Genomic DNA, 21,463 nt, shown 5'->3' with positions numbered 1-21,463 from the left:
CTGATGGAAACATTTACAAACAAGTGACCACAAAGAGTCATCAATCTGCACATTAAACCCTTTCTTGCCTTTAGGGGATTGTGCTATTCTCTATTATGGGGTTCAGAAAGGACCAAAGAAACTACAACAGGGAGGAAATGGAAATAGTTTGCATACAGACTACAGAGGCAATTAGCCAAGTACTAACAGGACAGAGCTATGGTCACTTAAATCCTTGTCTTTGTTCTCCTTTAAGATTAAAAAAATGGTCAAAGTGAAGTAAGAGATTTGAGACCACTGAGATGTAGAATGACCAGTTCTGATGTGGAATTTCAAGAGTTGCTGTGCTGAAACATCTGGAAAGGCATCTCTCTAAAGCAAATGAATGATCAGGTTCCTACATTTCCTGTGGTGCAGAGTTGCTGTATTTTCTTCTTGGAGCGAGGCCATTGTATTGTGTGTATTTGTATGCATCAGGAGTTGAGTATCATGTAAACAGTTCAGGACACTTTGTCTTCTTGACTTGTGCAACCTGGTATGTGTCTTGTGCCACCACGCCAGGGAACCTTGGGTGGCTTCAGTTACTCATGCCATGTGTATACTTTAGCCAAACAAGGCCTAAGGACACTCCAGGGTGGTACAAGGGAAGGAGGGGCGAGAACGCTAAAAGCAAGGTAGTGTGGTGCGATGGTTGAAGCCAGTGATTTAGAGCCTGTTGATACAGGGCAGACAGCCCAGACTTAGTCACTGAATCACTGCAGATGATGCTGGATAAGTCAATATGCTTAAAATGTCCTCATGTTTAGATCCGTTTGGGTGGAAATCAGGTACGCTCACACAGCTGGAAATTGCTACTGGATCTAATTTTCTTGTTTCTCTCACTTTTCCCTGAAGCATTTATAAACAGATGGCAGGGGCTCATTAAGCTGTTGTCAGGACTATTAATGACATTATGAACACTTTCTGAGCACTGTATGCCTTTAGGGTGTATGATTGCAAAGCTGGGTCATTACAGAAGGTGTGAGAGTAATGCTAAGCTGCTGTGTGCTGCAAGGTGAGGGATGGACACTGTGAAAGAAAGGTACACATGTGGCTGAATTGATGATAGCGGTGGGCTGAGATTAATAATTTCATGTTAGTGGTGAAACTGGAAAAAATAGTATAATGCAGTGTAATGTGATTTCAGCACTCCACTGTGTGTTACCTACATGGTATCCATATTGCAAATATTATAAGCTTGTATATATTAGCGTTATATACAAACACCTGACAAAACCATAGGCCTAATTATGTGTAAACAGCCTATGTAAACTTTTAGGTTAAGGGGTAGGCTACTGTGGGGAGTATAAAGTATTTTATGGCCTGATAACACATCCGTAGCATTGTGGAGGTGATGAGGCTACAACCAAGAGACAGACAAACAAACCAACACTGGCATTCAATGAGTCATGTTGCTATTTGGTTGAAAAGCTAATTATTTGAAAAATTAAGTGTCATGAGGAGACTTTAAAATAAAGCGATTCCAATATTCACAGCTATTTTGTTCATGTTCATGAATTATTCCAAATAATGACTTTTTTGCAGTTCATAGATGAACCCTGCTGGACCCATGGTGTTGGCCGCATGCAACAACACCCAGAGACAAATTTAAGTAGACTTATGAACTGTGAAGTGTGAGGTAGTGGTTTCGCCCTGCTTGCAATGGAAAAATTGAAAAAGCACAAACAGAGTGCTGTCATTAGTGCTGTTGTGTATGCTCTTGATTATGATGCTGAGTTATGAAGCAAACAATGCAGAAACAGAATGGCTAGAAAGACCTGAGTAAACGTTTAACTACTTCCCAGTCAGGAAAACAGCGGAGGCAGCAATGAGAGCTTGTAGAGCTCCAGACTTGTGTTGTTGATCCTTATGTGGTCACACGCAAAACCTAACCATGATCCTCTAGGATATCCTCTCAGTGGGTCAGATGCTGAGTGCAGTAGAATCCCCCCACTGACCCTGCAGAAATAAAAGGGAAAAGCAAGTTGTTTCTACCCAGGGAATTAAAATTGTCAACTTAGACATAGCTTCAGAAAACAACTCCACACCAATTAATAAAAGTAATGAAACCCAAAATACCAATACTAAACCAGTTTTGATTATATGAAGAGCCAATACTGCAAGAAAAGATACTTTATATGGCTGTTTGCTTATTTCTTCGTGTGTATGCATCTGTGTGTCTGCTCTGAACCTGTGCCTCAGTAGGACTATGTGAGCTTAAGGTCTGTTGAATTGTGATTCTCTCTAATGGTCGATCTCTCTCAGCAGATGTACTCTTCCCTGCTCCACAGCTGCATCCCACATGTTTATTCATGCTGTTCAACAAGACAGTAATATTATTTGTTTCTGTTTAGAGATCTAGTTTTGGTAGTGGTAATGGAGGTGGCACGTTCCTTTTCTCCATATGGTCCCGTTCCTTCCCTCCTTTAAAAGCAGAACACAGAAGTATTATTTTGGCTATACTTGGCCCAGAAATGTCTCCAGTTGGGTAACGTAAAGAATGTAGTGGGTGGGGGGTCAGATCTGGCAAGGCCTGCCATGGCTTCATAGCACACATAGTCATTTCCATAATTGCCCACAATCAAACCAACCCCTCCTGGATTCCACCCGCTCCAGATTCCTGTAGATAAGCTGAGCTGGGGCTCTGGTGAGTGCCAGAGACCCCCAAGTAAGAACAGGTGCCGCTAATGTAACTGATTTCAGATTCTCTGAGTATCCAAAAAAGGGGGGAGCTGTTGTTTCTCCAGTAATTGCAATAGCTGGACATTCCCTTTCAGATTGTTATCATGTGATTTTTCTGAAGAAGGGAATGAAAGAGGATCTGTCTCACATTTGGGTCAGTATTATCAGCAGCCAAATTAAGATGCTTTACAATGTATACAATTGTAAGGCAACAAATTGCTTGCCATCAGATGATTGATTCACATGGCAGCCAATTTTCCACTGCCTACAAAACATGTAATTCTTCATTGTGCGGCTACCAGAATAAACCCTTTAGACCATATTTAGAAACAAGTCAAACATCCATGACACAGTTAGTGATATAACATAATAGTCCCCATTTTCATAATGTTAGTGTTTCCAAAAATGCCAGTTATTCAGGAGCAGAGACAAATGCATAGAGCCATGTTGAGGTAACATATTTCTCTGATATATGCTCATTAAAGTGACCCTAATATATAGCTTGATAGTAATGAAATATGTACTCAGAAGCTTTCTTAGGTTAAAGCGCAAATAGAGTGATGTAAAAGTACTGCATTATATTCAGAGATGTAAGATGCATTTAAATGCTGTGCATGGTGGTGGGGCTGTATTTTAACTTCCTATACTGAAATCAATAACAACACACAATATTTTATAAGTAGACCATATATTGTATATGTAACATCTTTATTAACTCCACACATCATTTTCATTTTAATGGAAGATATATAAGCAGAATTGTGCTTACATGACAAATAACTATGGAGGATGTTTGTCTGCAGAAACAAATGAGAAAAATAACGTTATCATATAGTAGTCTATTAGATTAGACAGGGAATTCAGGAGAAAGTAAGTAGTATAGTCGTTTTTTTTCACAAGTCATTATATTTTGTTTGCATCATACGTATAATGCTGAGGAGTATTTGATACCATGATTAATATTCTTATTCTTTGTGTTTTTGTCAACATAGCCGAGCAATGACACTCCCACCACCCCCACACTCCGTCCTCCGCTCTGCCAGGTAACCGCTTACCTCGACGTGGACGCGACTTGTGGCCAAATGCGCGCTCCCGCAAAAATCATACGTCACCGTGCTCGCTCCTCTTCTCGCGCGCTGGTTAAAAAGAAGGAGGAAAGAGCAGGGGAAAACATGTGAGCGCTCTGAGGACTTTAGTGAGAGACAACTTTTATTTTCTTATATGTTTTTTGAGCCCGTGCATGCACAAACCGCCGTGCTGTACTCAAAAGGAATTACATCTGAAAGGAACACCCCGGCTCGTTTGCATTTCACGATGTTTTGACTTTTTGTGTTCATCAGGATAAATTGTGTTATTACTTTGCTTTTATTTTATTTTATTTTATTTTTGAGTTGCTTTATATATAAAGAACCAACCATAATTTATTTTAACACACATTTCTTTTGTGGCAGTGAATCAAATTTAGGACACCTGCTCTGTCTAACGCATAATTATAATTTGCTTGTAGAAATTTGCTTCTGCTACTTATATAGCCCAAAAAAAATTAAATAAGTTAAATAAAATAATAAAATTAATATATATATACTTATATCTATCTGCCTATCTATATATATATTGCATTGCAGGTTAACCGAATCATTTTTAAAAAGTGGGCAGATCTTGTTTTTTTTTTTTTAATTTCTTTTTAAATTTTATTTTATTTTTGTAAACTATGAAGCATTTACAATTTGTGCTCGTCCTGGCCATCGCAGTCAACGTGTGGGAATGTGGAGACGCAAAATTCGACGAGAGGGGAGAAATTAGCCCCAGGAGGAGACGATGTTACGACGGAAGCTTGCCCAAGCGGCTGAAGAAAAGGGATCGAAAAGTGTTGCTTGACGGCAGCAGCAGCGGAGAAGTTTGCCACCGGTTGTATCCCCGTGTGTCCTGCTGTCCCACCAGGAGAGCCGCCTATCAGATCCTGCACCGCAGGGATGCCAGGGTAGGTTAATGTCCACCCACAACGTTGCATTTAAGGGAATGGGATTTCACTGCTAAAACGCATTAAAGAGACGCATTTACAGCCTTTGTGTTTTGTCATGCTCGAATTGGGGATGGTCAGGGGAAATTGCCCTGGGCTATGTTGTCTCTGAAAGACTTTTATTTTAACATTATTTCAGTCACATGCGTGTCTAAGGTGCTCTGTGGTAGGTGGTCTTACCGTATTATGTTTTTAATTACGGCAGGATCCATATTTGTGATGAAGTATTGGCTACTTTCTGTCTCTAATGTGGATTTATCGTTGTGTTTTTAGTCATGCTATGGCAGTAATATCTTTGCAATATTAGCCACCCGTTGTTTACGGGATCCTTGTTGTGTTTGCTGTTAGAAAATAAGTGAATTTCGAGGTTTCTCGGTTAAATTTTCGTCTCGTTTTTTGCTGCAACTGTAACCCCGCGTGCCCAATGCGCTTCAGCGTTACCATGGTAATCACTGGCCAATTTACGTTACTTCTCGCTACACTCGGCTACAACTGTCAGGAGAAAAACTGGTTCTAGCTAAACTGTTTTACCCGAAAAGGTAGGACTTCGGTTGGACACTAAACGTCGAGGTTTTATAACGCAGATGCGAACAGTTTCCGTGTCTTCGTGTTTAATGATCTATTCTTAGTGGTTTTACGGATTAAGCTAACTAAGTAGGCTACGTAAGGTCTTTTTGTTTAGCTAACCTTACTGCATTAGCAGAAAAGTTCAACCAAATGTTGTTTTTAACCTAGCCAACACTATCTACTGTTATGGAATCGACTAAAGTGGTACCATAAAGTCAGGCTAGGGGTTTAAATTTAAGCTGCTCAGTTTACGTGGGGGAAAAGCAGAAAAGGCGACTGTATGCGCCAATCTTGTTCCGTTGGATCCTCACCGGATCATTCTCATGTAAACCACTCCTCGAATCATTCAGTGGCTGGGTGGTATCTCACTTTGTGCTGCGACAAAAAGCCATATTGCATCATTTAATTTGCTCAAGTCATGCAAATAAGAGGGGGGAAACTGAATAGGACGAACTCGACTTCTCCTCCTCCCCACTACACTGCCCACACACGGAGCCCTTTCTGATTATGGCAAAAGAATAACAACAACACCATTGTGTTTGTTGGTTTCGCTAATGGGAGAAGCTGGAGAACATCATTCTCCCCCAGTCATCAGCCCTGTCCAAGTGTCAACGTTAATGCCTTTGAGAGGGTGTGTATCCTTCACTATATCCCCCTGCCAACCAACTTACACCTATTCCCCGAGGACAAGTGTTTTGTTAAAGCTTAGTGTTGCCTATATCCGTGCTCTCCTCCTCTCTGCCATTCTCTCTGGGATTGCAGAGCATCACAGATTTCTTGCAATTTAAAGAGAAGTGATGTTTTTTTTCACGTGCATGGTGGATTAATATGCTTGTTCTGACAACTTCACTAACAAAAGCCTGTATGCAAAAAGTAATCCTGTTAGAGCTGTTCTCCCACATGAAACTATGTATTGCAGCTTGGTGTGAAACCAGCTTTAGAACTAGTGACATCTAAATGGTCACATTTAAAATAGCCTGGGAATAAATTAGTGAAACATTTATTTTCATATGCCATTAGAGCCTACTCCATGTTTTTTTTTTTTATTGTGGCTCAGGTCCTGACTTGCTTCAGTGTGTCCTCACCACTGAGCCTCTTGCGATTTTCTCCCAGCTTCTGAGGAACATACTGAGATTCAGCAAAAGACAACAAACAAAGGTCCACTTGTTCTAGTTTGGATGATGGCAACATTGGAGCCCATCCGAGCAACATATGGACACAGGGCATGGCTGAGAGCACACAAATGCTACTCTACATCGACCTTGTGCCAGCCCATGGCACACAGAATCAATGGGTAATTTAGAGCAGGAGGGCAGGCATGCCCACAACACAACATGGCATGAGTTTAGAGGGCACAGAGACAGTGGAACACACCATGCATACATGGTCATAGCCAGCCTGGAGGTCCCTTTTTGAGGAAAATGTCAACAATTAGATAAAATGTAGAAAATAAATGGCATTTGTATATAGTAATTAACTACACATCAATTCCGACACATCAATTAGTAGTTTATGCGTAAATTAGTCCTTTATATACTAGATTAATGTTAGTATGTCAGTATATTTTTCATTAGGAAGAATTGACTCTCAGGGTTCTGGCAAAGGTTCTGCCACCTGTTGTGTAAACAAAGCACTGTACAACTTCTAAACAGAAAGGTTTCTCCTCAGTTGCAGTTTGTTCTGCAATCAAAGCAAAGTGCAAGTTGTCCATATGTTGGCCTTGGGTCTGCTGGTGTAATTGACTTCGACAGACTGATAATTTGTTGATACCAGAGTGGGAATGATGTGCCTGTCTATCTCTAAATTGGTGTTTACACATGGACCTCACACAGAGCAAAGCACTACCAGGCTGCCTGTATGGCTGCCCAAGCAGCACCACTCTTGACCTAAAACAGATTACATTGTGTTTTATTACAGCTAATTTGTTATGTAAATAACCCTGCTAATTTCTTTTGGATTCACTCTTTGTGTACTTTAGCGTAATGAGCCCAAATCAGGATTTGAGGCTCTTATTTGGCTTCATTCATTTCATGCCCTGAGACCTGTCAGACATGGGAATTGTAATTTGACTTTAACTGTTTGCGAACTTGGTTAAGCATCCAATGAATGAGGATACGATTTTTTTGTTTATTGAGGGTGTGCCTACTTCACTGTTGAACAAATCTGTATAAAGGAATATAGAATCGCATACAATAGATATTATATTTTGATGTAATGTGCAGTATTGGTGATTTAGTTGCAACAGGATTTTGAAATAATTCAGCTTGTGTACATGAAATTGTAAAAACGTGGAAAGAGGCAACACCATTAGCAGAAATGAGGTGTGGTTGTGCAGTGTGAATGATGGTGCATTTGTGCAGAGTGTGATAAAAATGCTGTAGACTTTCACACTGTGCATATGGCTGTCTGCCTCATTATGCTGCTTGCTACAATCTAATGCTATGAGCAACAGAAAGTTGCTGTGTGAGCAGCACAAGACCAACCCCAACAATAACTGTCCAAACTCAAGTGCGTTTCAAATCTCTAAATAATGTACACTTTAAACAGCTGCTATTTTAACATTGCTATGTATTGTATGATATTGCAGGTGAAGTGAGGTCTTGGGGTAGAAGAACTAGTTTTATAACATCTAGTGCTGCTTCAAACTTGTTATTTCATTTTGCACGTGTCAAATGGGAACATGGTGTTGTTAACATACAGTTGTTATTTGAATGGGAAATGCTAAGGTATCTTTGTTTCAATCAACAATCCAAACATTTAACTAAAACAGTTTTTACACATTACATGGGCTGATATTTGCATGTCTAATTATGACAAATTTGGCTTCTGTAAATCTGCGTCCTAAATTTTCAGGAATTTATAATTAAGAAGACTCGAAAATATACCCTATAGTCTAAGCCTTACCTGCTTCATAATGTAATGTTTATGATGTTAATATACAAATCCCCAGCTAATTCCAACCTACAATACATGTCTGCTTGCCTGTATAAAAGTTAACAGCCTGCCATTTTAATCAGACATTGGTTCTTGTGTGTGGTCTCCAGATTTTCTCCACCAACAACACAGAATGTGGACACCTCCTGGAGGAGATCAAGTGTGCTCACTGCTCCCCCAATGCCCAGGTGTTGTTCCACTCCTTGGACATGGATAAGATGCCACACAGGGAGCCAGACCTGCCACGGCTCTGCCAGGACTTTTGCCGCGAGTTCTACTACACCTGCAGGGGGCACATTCCAGGTACATTAAACAGATAATAATGACCATGATAGTGACTTGAATTACAGCCTGTGTGGTTACCTGGTGATATGAAAGTAAATATACACACATGAATAGATGTTGCTAAAGTGGGCATACATTTTACTTGCTCAGTTCAGTCCTGTAATTTGACATGAAACTAACATGCCTGATTGTGATAGATAAATATTTACACCAGACCTTATTTCTCATTCAGACTCACCCTGCACACACAGAAATGGCAGATATTTGGACTTATGCAAGAAGTGTCAGTAGTCTTGTCTGTGAAATTTTATTTATCCAGATCTGACCTCACCTCCATATGTTACTTAGCTTGTCTCATCCATTTGCTGCCTCACTCCTTGCTTTACTCTTACACTTCAATGCATCAGTATAATTACTACCTATACAGAGACAACACAGTTTTCTGATTAACCTACAGACTGATCTAGCACATTTGGTCTAGTAAATAGCAGAGCAATATTTGTTCTTTTATGACACAGTAGTCAGTCTAGATGTGTTTATGGCACCAGGTGCAGAACATTTTGTTCTCTTGTCTTTTTAGGTTTTTTCAGATCATGCATGTTTATTTTAAGCAGCATAAGTTTGAAAAAAATGGGAATCTGTTGAAGTAACACGCAGATTTTGGGCATTTGTTGACATGTGAATGGAAAATATTAGATTTGCAAAGGTGAATATGAAAACAAATTTCTGCTGTCCCAGCCTGACCAATGTACCAGAAAACCTGACTGGAGCAGAATGAACTATTTTATGATCTGTTCCTGGATGCTGCTCACCAGACTCAACTTACGGGGTTGATTCTTTATTCAGGATGCATAAGCACCCTAGCTGCGGTGTAGGCATGACTGCCCATTGCATTGCATTTCTCAGGCATAAGCTGTCAGCATAGGCTGTCACCTGTGTCTAATGCTCTGCCGTCACATTAATATAAACAGAAATGAAATCGTGCTTGCTGGCCTCTGTTATCTCTGACTCTGAGCTCTACTATCATTCGGCAAAATCTAATGAACCAAGGCAAACGTATTGATGCAGAGCTTTTCCTTGTGGACACAGTACTGTTGAAATGACAGGAACCCTTCTTCCCTCTGAAAGCATTTGTCCTTCCAAAGAATTTCTTTTGAAGGGATGCAAGATCACAGGTATCTGTGCCTTCAGAGTGCATACCAAACATGATCAAACACTTTTTGACTGTCTTTTCTCCTCCCGCCAAGTCTTCTTCCAATCTCTGTCGCCACAAAACTGATTAGATCTGCTGAGATCTGCAAACACAGAAGAGTTTCAAACACACTTGTCTGCAACCCACCCACATGGTATACTACAGCTCAAGTTAAATATCAAACACACACATTCCACCTGAGTCCATCCTTGTCTGCATCTAATGGCCTGCTGGCATATCATGTAAAACACTTGAACTTGTCGGAAATTACAGTATTTTCTCAGAAGCTGACAGACATATGGGCTCAGGGAATCTAACCAAAAAAGCTCAAGAGAGGAATATAGAGAAGAATCCCCCCTCCCACTGCTCCTCTCCGCTGACCCCCCTCAGCCCTCCACAGATCAGCATATGTGGTGACGAATGACACATTTATTTTTCTACAAAGGTTGTGTGTATGTAAAACTGCTGAAGTGCATCAAGATGTCAAGTACTTTGGGTGGGCCACCCAGGTTGCCTTGGAAGATAACCAGATGGAAGTATAACTTTAGCGCTGGGAAGCCAGGAATATGGACAGAGTTCTGTCTCTCTGTAATTCTCTGCCTCTTCACCACTCTCTCGCCCATTCTTCACTGTCCTCGTGACATTTTTTCTTTTTTGTTAAAGATTATGGGTTTACAATACCTAACAATTAGCTTAACATACTCTACTAAATACAAGATTTATTGCAGAGAGAAATCTCTCCCATAGACATACATGTATTATAAACAGAAATTATTCTGTTGGCATTTAAAAATATATATATTTTTTTTTCATTTGTGGATCTGGCTCATGATCTGTACAGTATGACAAGTCCTCAGCTTTTCTGATTAAAATCTGGACAAGGGTTTTAAAATTAAACAGTAGCATTCATAACTATTGTCCTGCTCCCATGAATCTTTCTACTGGCCCTTAATTACGCTGTGTACTCAGCCACTATTTCTCCATAATGATATTTACTGCCTTGATTCTCACTTCTGCCAAGGCCTCCCACCTTCCCTGTACTCCTCTTCTCTTAAATCTTTCTTCCCTCTTCACTCATCCTCCCACCCTGCAACCAAGGTCGCCAACCAGCATGGTTAAGATAACTGCACACACAAGTGAGTGGGTGGTATAGCACAAGCTGTATATGTGTTTATATGTGTGTTTGATCTTCATGTTGTGTTTAGATGTTTGAGGGGATATCCTATCACCTCCAGTATTTGGTGCGGTGAGCTCTTGTGGTCGGTGTGTGGCAAGAGACAGAGATGAAAGGAGGGACAGGGAGAGTCCTGTTTGTGTTTTTTTCACTGCTTTGCTCTCCTCTGTCCTCCGAGGGATTGACTAAAAGAAACAATATTGGCAAGATTGTTTTTAGGTCGCAAAGGGCCCACTGCGCACTTAGCTCTTTGCTAGGAATTATGTTGTGACTGTGCTGGCTGGAGGTGTAGCTGTGTGTGACTATTTTGTATACACAGATCAGTTTTTGCTTTGGCAGTGAACCATTTTTGGTAACAGCAGGTTAAATGGACATATTGAATGATGTAATGGTGGTTGTACTTTTAATTTGCGTGTTAAAATAGTAGAATGCAGTCAATTAGCAATTGCAAGCATTATGTTTTGTTTTTTTTTTTTTTTTGGCAATGCAAGCAAAAATACCTATTACCCTGGAAACATCTTTGTTTATTTTGAATTAAATGCCAAATTTAATAGGTTGATTATTTCATTTTAAATGCTGTGTCCATGTGTTGCTGAGTAATGCAAAATAGTTAAATGTGTGACACAAAGGTAAGCTCGCTGGCATGTATTTTATTTTATTTTATTTTTTTTTGTAAAGTGCCTTGAGATGATTGTATTGTGGTTTGGTACTATACAAATAATGAATTCAAATGTACATGTACGCCTCAGCTTTTGTGTGCAACAAGAATGAAAGGTATTCCTTTATAATTTAAATGTTGTCCTGGAAATAGCCTTGTACGGTTCTGAGGTTATGACTTAATGTGATGAAAAACTTTTCCACCATCATTTCATATTATTCAAATATTCATCAGAGTTTGTCATTCTTTCTGTGTCCATGTTTTTCATTTGGTTCCCTTCGTCTGATATACAATAGAGTCTAGTTTTGTCATTGATAATTTGGATTTGGGAGCAAAACAGAGCCTCTAGAACAGTTCAATAAGTTATATCTGACTATTGTAAATGCCTTTGTGATGGTAGCATTTGGGATCACTTGAATTCAGATGGTCTAAAATTTTTCATTGTCTAGTGTAGATAAGGTTGTATTTGTTAAGTTTTCCTCTGCAGGTTAATTGAAGTGAACCAATATACAATTCAATTTTTAAGTTTTGAGCTCTTCTATATACATAATTTTATGCATTTCTGTATCTTGCAGAACTTAGAGGAAAGACTCTGTAATCATTTTGTACCATTTATTCTTCTTTCAAATATAAATTTCATTAAGGGCACTGCTAGAGAGATGTTAGTTGCAGTGAAAGTTAAACACCTTTGATCAGAGTTTAAATGTAATTTAATAGTTTTAGCAATGATATAGAAATGGTCCCCTTGCTTTGTTTTTCAAGTCTTCCAGTCTTCCATTTACTGCATGTGGGTCTTGTATTTGGTTGAAGGTCTTTTTTTCTAGATATAACATCCTTCTCAAGAAAAAGGGGGTGATATCAAATGACCTGTGAACCAGTATGTTTTAGTACTAAAGAGAAACAGTCTAGGAGAATATTCAGTGGATATTCTCAGATTTGCCTGCCACATGAGCCTAACATTTCAAGTCATGTAATCATGCAGTAGCTACAGTAAGTGTAAGACCCTCTCTCTATGTCTCTATTTGTTGTGTTTGCTAGAACTGTTCCAAGCTGATGTGGATGAGTTCTGCCAGTACTATGGGAGGAGAGATGCCAGTCTATGCTTTCCAGATTTTCAGCGAAAGCAACCACAAAGGCAAGATTCCAACTACTTGGGAGATGAAAAAATAGAAGATATCAGGTTTGTAATCTGACTTTAATCATGGTTTATTTCATTTGAGAATTGGGTTACACTATATAAGATATGCATATTATTAATTTAAGTATGTTTTGACTAGTTTTTAAACGTGTTTCAGCCAAGGAAATTCTTCGGGTTTCATTAGTTCTTACGTGTTCAGATTCAAGACATTCAGTCGTGATTTCTGTGTGTCTATAGAAACAAACATAGCCTCTGTCACATGTTCTGGATTCTCCATTGTGGTCCATTTTGACATGGTCCATACTTTCAGACAGAAATGCTATGTCATTTCTCCTCTAATCCTAAATTCTGTCCACACTGCTTTTGCTCAGCTTTGCTCACATAATGAAAATGCTTATCCTGCGTCATTCTGTTTGCCTCCCTCACTGCAAAGGTCTGTATATCACAGAGAGCTTTGCCCTTTTGTCCGTTGGGTGGAGGGGGGGTTGCCTTTCATCTCTGTTTTCCCTGAGGCAAGAAGGCCAAGCAGCATGTGCACCTGAATAGCAGCAACCTGTAATCATGGTCGGGGAAAGGATCCAGGACACAATCCAGAAAACACCAGAATACAGAAACAGGGTACGTTACCGAGTGGGCTGTCCGGGGGGAAACGAGCTGGCAGAGTTCATGGCCCATAATCCAAAGATCGTAATATAGTAATCCAAAAGCCAAAAGCACAGTTCCAAAATCCACAGATAATCTGTATAACAGGGGCAGACAGGAATCAGGGTTCAAAAACAAAACAAAGATTGCCAACAAGGCAAGGAAACATGGACTCTGGAGACATGAAATGTAGGATGGATACGGAGGGGTCTTGGAAGTTGTAGTCACACTACCAGTGGGTAAATTACTTGGAGATGGAAAAGGGTCCAACGAACCTGGGAACCAGTTTTCTTGACACCACTCAGAGGCAGGTCCTGTGTTGATAAACAGCCCTGATTCCTGCGGTGTACACAAGGGCTAGAGTGTGTCATTTGTTGGCAGTCCAACAATAACACTGGGAGGTCCTAAGAAGCACACTCTTGGCCGCCCCTCAGGCCAACCAAGATCGCATCCTGGGCAGATGGTACATTGACCTCTCTCTTTGGGTAGGGAGAAGAGAAGGCTGATATCAATAGGCACCTTGGAACGGAAGGAGCCCAGTGGCAGAGGTGGTTAAAGAGTTGTGAGCATATTCAGCATGTATTTGGTGTTTGGACCAAGATGAGGGTTCCTGCAAGCTCAATCACTACATAGTTGTGTCCAGCACTTGGCTCATCAGTCCATTTGTCTGTGGATGAAAAACAATAGACAGACAATAGACTCACTGGTATGCGTAATAGTTGAAATTCCTTTCAAAACTTGGAAGAACCAATTCCACAATTTGACACCAAAATCCATCGGGAGGCAAAGTTTTCTTTCTTTCTTCTGTTTTCTTGGTATCTTGCAACTTTGGGAGTGAAATACAGTAGACCATCTTGAAGTACTTGTCTACTAATACCAGTAATTGCCTTCTAATGGGTAAAGACCAATAACAAAGTCTATCGACAAGAAGGACCAGGATAAATGATGGATTTGGAGGGGTCATAACAAACCTGCTGGGACATGTTGTGCCACTCTTGGGAGGCTGCAACAAATTCCTGAACATCTGACAACACTGAAGGATACAAGAAACATTGTTGAATGGGTATGTTGGTATAGTTGGCCACCGGATAACAAGTGATCTGAGAAGAGTGTCCACTGCAGGACATGAGACCATGAGCCCTCAGACATACTCAAGACATTGGCTGGGGCTTAGCTGGTCCTCTAGGGCATTCTGGATTGTCCTTTTGATATCCCATGTGGTTGGTCTGGCCAAACAGGAAGCAGGTAGGATGTTATCTGGAGGTTCCAGGTCTTTGCTGGTGTGGAACTCTTGTTCCTGCTGCTTTGTTTGGTCCAAGGCAGCAGGAACAAGAGTTAACAAGAGAGACAAATTAAAATGAAGTGAAATAAAATTAAGAATTAATTAAAATAGCTGTAAAATGAAATTGGCAAGATTATAGGATCCGTTTGGATGTATTTATGATTACAGTGATTTATTTTATTTTATTTTTTTCCTGTGATGTGTACAGCTCTTCTGTCCCATTTAACCAATGCTGTCCCTTCTCCAAGGCCATCATAACTACCAACATGCATTAAGATGTCATAATTCCATTCATTCCACTCAGGACAACTTTAGGGAGGGAGAAGAAAGTAGTTCCTTGTCCTTGGAGGACTGCTCCTATTTCTACGTCTAATTTGTTCACATCTACCATGGACTGACCAGCTGTAGGGGATATGTGCAGAGGTTATCCTGTGCACAAGTGTTACCATGGTCCTGTCGCCCTGGTTGAAATTCAGTAAAAGTTGGCAAAGTCTGCAAACCTCTGTGACTGCTTCCAGGAATCTGGATCTGTCCACTCCAACCTTTATGGGATCCATCTTTGCCCTCCTCTTTTGGATGATAAACCCAAAGAAAGAAACTGATTACTGATTTTCATGTGGAATCTATGAAAACCAGCTTTGATGAATAGTTTGTTTTCTAGAAGGTATTAGAGAACTATTTGAGCATGTAGTGTATGTGTTGTTAAAAGCTGTCTTCTACTCATTTCCCACCTTAATTCAGACTAGATGATACCAATTGCTTTGGTCCAATTTGATAAAGATTATGGCTCCTTGCAGATGTTTAAAAGCTAAAGGGAGGAGGAAAGGGGGATAACTTTTAACTAAAATTACACAGGGACTTGTCCTTTTTTCTCAACAAAGAAAAAAAAAAATAGATCAGACATGAGGTGACAAGGGGAAGATACTACCTGCTGCCAAAGACTTGCCAATGTATTTGTCTATGGCTCCCTGTTCATGAGTGGAGAGGGAACATAAGTTTAGATGGTAATGATCAAGTGAGAAGGTTAATGGTGCAGCTGTAGCGGTGGTGGGGATGTAGAGAAATTGCATTGTAGAGAGTCTGGCTGAGCACTTCCTGGAGGTCCAAAAACACAACCTTTCTCAGGTCCAGGAAATTTTCCTTTCGTTCAAGATCAGGAGAGGTAGTTTTTATACACAGATAGTGGTGGTCCTTCAAGATAGTGGTGTTGACCAGTTAATATGTGGATGATGCCAGCTTAGCCATGGAAAGACTGAATTCAGGGTTTTCAGTGCGGGATTGAATAACATGAAACCTGAGGACTTCATGATGATTACCTGGCCAGACTTGTTGGATTGGCTTGGTGCGGTGAGTAATCTGATTCAGGAGATGTTCACCAAGTGCATGCACCAGTACAGGTTCTGAAATGGGCTCTGTCTGGATACCTACCTTTTTGGACCAGTTTGGTGCTGATAAACTCTGCATCAATGGGGTCAGCAGTTGGCCAGATAGGACCAAACCCATTTGTTGCAGTGGACGGGGAGGTAAGGAGGTCTTTAGGGCTTGGCTCACCAGGCCCCCACTGACTGCAGGTGAGCCCTGACTTTAGCGAGCGATGCTTCGCAAAGTGGCTCTCCTGCCTGCAATACCAACATAGGTATCAGTGTTTTTCTTCAGGTGTCACTCAAGAATAGCTGATCTGCATGGGTTTCCCTCAGTCACTGAGGCTGGGACTGCCTTGGTTAGATCTTGTTGGAACTTCCAGGACGTGGGAGTCTGGCTGGACTGACAGTGCAGGGTTGCTTCAGTCAGCCAATATTACAAAACTTGATGCTATAATCTACCACACTTTAGTACCCCTGTGTTAATCCTAATAGTTCCAAAGAAGCCTCCTTGGTTGGTGTATGGAGCTTGAAGCCACCCAGCGCTCCTGGGAGAAGAGCATAGCTGAGGCACAACAAGATATTTGTTGATTTCCCTTGGCTGCACCCCACAGTAACACTCAACTGGACAGAAGACAAATCATGTAAGCCACCTTGGAGCACTCTGCTGGAACACTGACAGAACACAGATCCTTAAAGAAAAAAAAAAGTTGCAAGCAAAGTGTGAAAACAGCAGGAGACACTGGAACGTCACTAGGCTAAACTACGTGAGCAAGGAATAGTCAAATACTGAGGTAAAAATATGGAAGTCTGATCAAGTGTGATAATCCTTGGAATGTGCGGGGGAGTTGATCAGCTGACCACAGCAGCGGGAGAGTCCACACATGTAGGGGTGGCGCTGGTGACCTGGTGTATGATACAACCATCATTCCCTCAAGTAACTTCAATAGTCAGAGTCAGGGACCGATTTGTCACTTCTGCATGCTACTCTCTATTTAGCTAAATGACAGCGAGCAGGACTCTCTGTTAGAGGCTGGGAGAAAGTTGTTAATATTAAGTCAAGGAGAATTGGCTAATATTATGACTTATTTTTTGGAATTGGAATATATAGACTTCAAATTATCATGTTTTCATTGCACAATGCATAGATGAAGTGATTGTTGCACTTTTTTGTGTTTTCATGACTGATTGCATGTTGCTTACCCTAGGAGCACATAAGGATAGGATAGGGCAAAAGGTTATTAGCTATATATAAGCAGTGGATGTGTATATTGCTTATGGGCTTGTATTGCTTGTAGCCAATTACATCAGCTTTTCTCATCCCCCATAAAATCAGTGCCCATTCCAGCCAATTGGCCATATTTGTTGGTAAAGGGCTTCTGGCTTATCACAGGCTTGGTCAAATACAGTGAAAGGTATATATGAATGTTAGGTTGAATCTGCTTCAAAGAAAATTGATAGAAATGGATGGTTCTGAAAGAGTTGTGCGTATAACGGAGATGTTTAAATGTTTAGTTTGCAACTGTCTGGTATGTCGAATACCAGTACTTGCTGTTCAAAGTAGAGATGCAGTTGGCTGTGGGCTGAGTCAATCAGCACAATTTATAACACTTGAGGAATGATGGTACTGTGGACATTAGATGTGATAATAAACTGGATTTTTGCTGTGCATCTAAAAGTATTTCCTGGTTACGAAACCATTGAAAATGAAAGGCAAACCATTCGTAAGACGGCTAAAGGATGAAAATAATACAGAACAAAGGTGTGCAATAGTCTGTCAGTAGTTCAAGGTGATGCATAGTGAATGGCGCAAAGATGTGTAATTACAATTTTTAATCAAATGGCTGTCAATGGAAAGTCCTTGTGAATGTCTTAAAAATAATTTTAGGTTAAAACATTGTTGCCATTTTGTGTTCCTCTAAACACTATTCCTTCCTTCCAAGCACTATTGCTTCCCTTATACTTTGTAACTGGGTCATTCACCACCATCATCTGTCTCTGACCTTTTTTTAATCTTCCATGTCACCCAGGAAACACAAACACAACTGCTACTGTGCCCAAGAGGTGTTGAGTGGTCTAAGGCAGCCGGTGGGGGTGGTGCACTGTGGGGATGGATCCCAGCGACTTTTTGTCCTTGAGAGAGAGGGAATTGTCAGGATACTCAACCATGATCTGGAGCTAATCAAGGAGCCCTTCTTGGACATCCACAAGCTGGTGCAGAACTGCCTGAAGGTGAGAATAAGTCTGCCTTCATACTGTTACTGTTTTGAAGGTGTTACAGAGGTAATATGATAATATGAATGTAATTTGAGGGTATAGTTAAACAAGAAAGAGAAAAGAAAAGAAGTCGGTTGATGTATTATGCAATATTTCCATACGTATCTGGAGAAAAGAAGTAGTGTGCTAGATCCTTTATTCTAGTCCTTACTATTCAACTGTTTGTGCCTGTGTAAATGTACAGCGTAAGGAATGCAATCAATTATATTATTACATCAAACAGTCATTCATCAAGTGTGATTTCAGCTAATCATTACACTATTATCTGCTAATCAAGTATACATACAGCACGCATTGTGCTCACTGCAAAGTTTTTGTTGATTGTCACAACAAGGGTTAATAGCTTCCTAAATCACTGCTATATTGTTCCTAGTGTGTTCCTAGGGGGTCTAACCTCACATTGACCCAATATTCTACATAGTGACTAGCTCAATACCACTTACAATGACTGGAATGACAGTTAAACACCAAAGTCTCTCAACTTTAAATTGTAACCCAGTGTATGCCCTTTAACACTTAAGAGACCTTTTCAACAATGCGTGTAACGTATTGCTACCTCTCCATTCCACTGTAAAATAATCAGGACTTTGTAATATATAGAATCTGGGATGTAGAGCTGACAAGATTGATACATCTATATTTCTGAAATATAGAAGGACATGTGTGCTGCATATATCATGTGCTATAAGAAAGAATGCAATAGGATACTAGGGTAAACATGTCTTGTACTTCTTTGCTCCATCTGAAAAAAACAGGTGAGTAAAATACAGCTTTACATTAAAAAAAGAGAAATAAAGGTGTGCATGACATATCTTATTTGTATCTTGCAATAATGCAGATTTTTGGAAATAGTTAGTTGTCCCATAGAGTACATATTTTTCAACAAATTATTTGTTGAGGACACTTATAATAGAAGACATAAAAACTGCAATGCTAACGATGAACTGAGTTGTGAAGGCACTGTAATGTTATTTGTAATTCTTACAGCTACTCCTTAGTCATTTTAGTGAATTTGAAAAATGTTCAGCAGTTGTTTAGCTCATACAAGAAGAAGCTGGGATGTTTGAGGGGCACACTCCCAGACAGGAAGTTTATCTATCACGCATGCCTCCTGCTCCTCCACTGACAAGACCCTTTGCTTACATTGAGTCAAACGGAGCACAGCACTTGAATATGCAACTGCCCCCTATGGGATTCTCTCTCTGCTCTGCTCTGCTTTCTTATCATCATTCAATCCAGGCTGGTTGTGGATAAAGTGATCATTATGGCAATTAGACGTGGCTCGATCCCCTGCAGGTCCCAAGAGTCCTATTCTGTGATGTTGGCTGCCAGAACAGGCTCTTAGCCACATGGGGTGGACAAGAGTAGGGGAGGGCTAAGGTGTTTACTGGCATCATCAACAGGATGAAGCTGCCTTTGCAGAGAGAGGAATCCAGGCACCCAAGAGATAGGGCAGATAACTGGTTTATCATTAGCCCCATGCACATGCTTTGATTGTAATGTTCTGTATTTCCTCTTCTATCCCCTTCCTTCCATGGATCCCCCAGTGCTAATTAAATTGAACTGCAGTGAAACAATGCTGTGCTGTGGTGTTGTGGGCTCCTAGCTGCGCTGTGGGTGTTCTTTTCCTGAAATTCAATCTACACCAACCCCCCAAGCACACACATCTAACATGAAGGTGAATCAAACCTTCTAATTGGACTGAGTTCTGCTCCAGGTTAAGGTTCAGAATTGATGCATGTAGCAGATTCTGACTTTACTTGAGTCTTACCAAAAGGCCAATATCAAGAGGAATGTTGGTTTTATAAATCTATACCACTTCGATAACTGATACCTGTGGTGATGGTGTGGTTTATGCAAGCCCTTACAAAAACATTTTTATCAAGGATATTTACAAAAATTTTTAATTCTAATTGTCTGTTACTTCCTCAGTATTGTGTAGAGTTGTGTAAGTACTTACATTCTTGTACTACCGGCAGCTCCATCTACCTCTGCAAACGACTTTACTCATGCAATGTGAACTCTGGGTCCACAAATAGTGCCTTTCTAAACTGTGTCCAGTAAATTCTGTTTTCCACTGGCTGTTTCCAGGCTAGTTGTAAAAACATTTCAAAGATTATTAAAACAATCATACTGTACCACACCTGACCACAATTTAGAGTGCCACAGTAAAGGGTCTGAATGGTTTTTGTAAAAATATGTTTTCATTTTGTAATTATGGGTTACTGAGTGTAGATTAATAGGCATAACTGGCAGATATATCAATTTAAAATGAAATCTTGAACATAATAAATTGTAGGTTCTCAAACTACTGTACATGTAAGTCTTTCTTATATTCTTTCTAGTTTTTTTTGGGACTGTGGTGTAGGGGTGGTTTGAACTTTGAACTTGAAAACGACAGTAATTCACACTCTACAGCTTCGGAAGAGACACTTGAGAGCAGCATGGGTGATAGTAAGTTTTATAAATTATGTCTATCTGTGAACATCATCCCTCAGCTGACAGTCCACTGCACTCACAGCAGCTATCAGAGCTGCTCAGTGCTACTCTAATGCAAACTAAAATAAGTGGCTTTGCGCATCCTTACAACTTTGCTATGGGGTTAAACTCATGTTGATCTGATTATTTTCCTCAGTCAGTGCCTGCTAGTGAAACCTGAAGTGTTTATCTAAATGTAGCAGATGATGGATGATGATTGATCATTAATCATCAGGTGGAGGAGTTGTGGTGGAGATTTGACTGTGTGACTTGATTGTATGATACTTATTTACACTAATTTCTCAAAGCAGAGACTACTACATATGCATTGTCTGTGTACGTGGGAGGTGTCAGTGTACATGGCTCAGGTAGTGTTTGAGTGATGGACATAGGCATTGTTTTTCTCCAGCCAACTGATGTGGAATGACTTTTAGTGAACGAATGCCTCTGAGCCTTTGAAGAACGATCAAAAGGTGCAGGGTAAAAATGCATGAGCCAACACATGTGTCACCAGGACTCAAAGACAGCTTCACTGACATATTTGGAAGTCTTACCATTGTGTGTGTGTGTGTGTGTGTGTGTGTGTGTGTGTGTGTGTGTGTGTGTGTGTGTGTGTGTGTGTGTGTGTGTGTGTGTGTGTGTGTGTGTGTGTGTGTGTGTGTGTGTCACTGCCACTGCTACTCAGATAGGGCCAGCATTCCATATAATACACAATAAGCTGAGAGATAACAATCGCTACTCATCCCTGCCCCTCA

At 40.4% G+C, this 21,463-nt stretch overlaps 1 protein-coding gene across 2 annotated transcripts in view; it reads left to right on the top strand.

The window, feature by feature from the left end:
* The first annotated feature begins 3,871 nt into the window (after nucleotides 1–3,871).
* Nucleotides 3,872–21,463, top strand: part of hhip (hedgehog interacting protein) — a 35,224-nt gene continuing 17,632 nt past the window's right edge. Inside the window, exons 1-4 of one of the 2 annotated variants that reach the window (XM_026302394.1) lie at nucleotides 3,872–4,681; nucleotides 8,332–8,524; nucleotides 12,569–12,710; nucleotides 17,984–18,185. In XM_026302394.1, coding sequence (XP_026158179.1) covers nucleotides 4,412–4,681; nucleotides 8,332–8,524; nucleotides 12,569–12,710; nucleotides 17,984–18,185 — 807 coding nt within the window. In that variant the 5' untranslated portion in view covers nucleotides 3,872–4,411. Of the gene's footprint in view, nucleotides 4,682–5,201; nucleotides 5,260–8,331; nucleotides 8,525–12,568; nucleotides 12,711–17,983; nucleotides 18,186–21,463 lie in introns of those variants that run through there. The other variant, XM_026302395.1, reaches the window with a different exon arrangement.

The sequence above is a fragment of the Mastacembelus armatus genome, chromosome 1, assembly GCF_900324485.2.
Source record: "Mastacembelus armatus chromosome 1, fMasArm1.2, whole genome shotgun sequence".
Lineage (NCBI taxonomy): Eukaryota > Metazoa > Chordata > Actinopteri > Synbranchiformes > Mastacembelidae > Mastacembelus > Mastacembelus armatus.
This window is presented reverse-complemented; position numbering and strand designations above follow the sequence as displayed.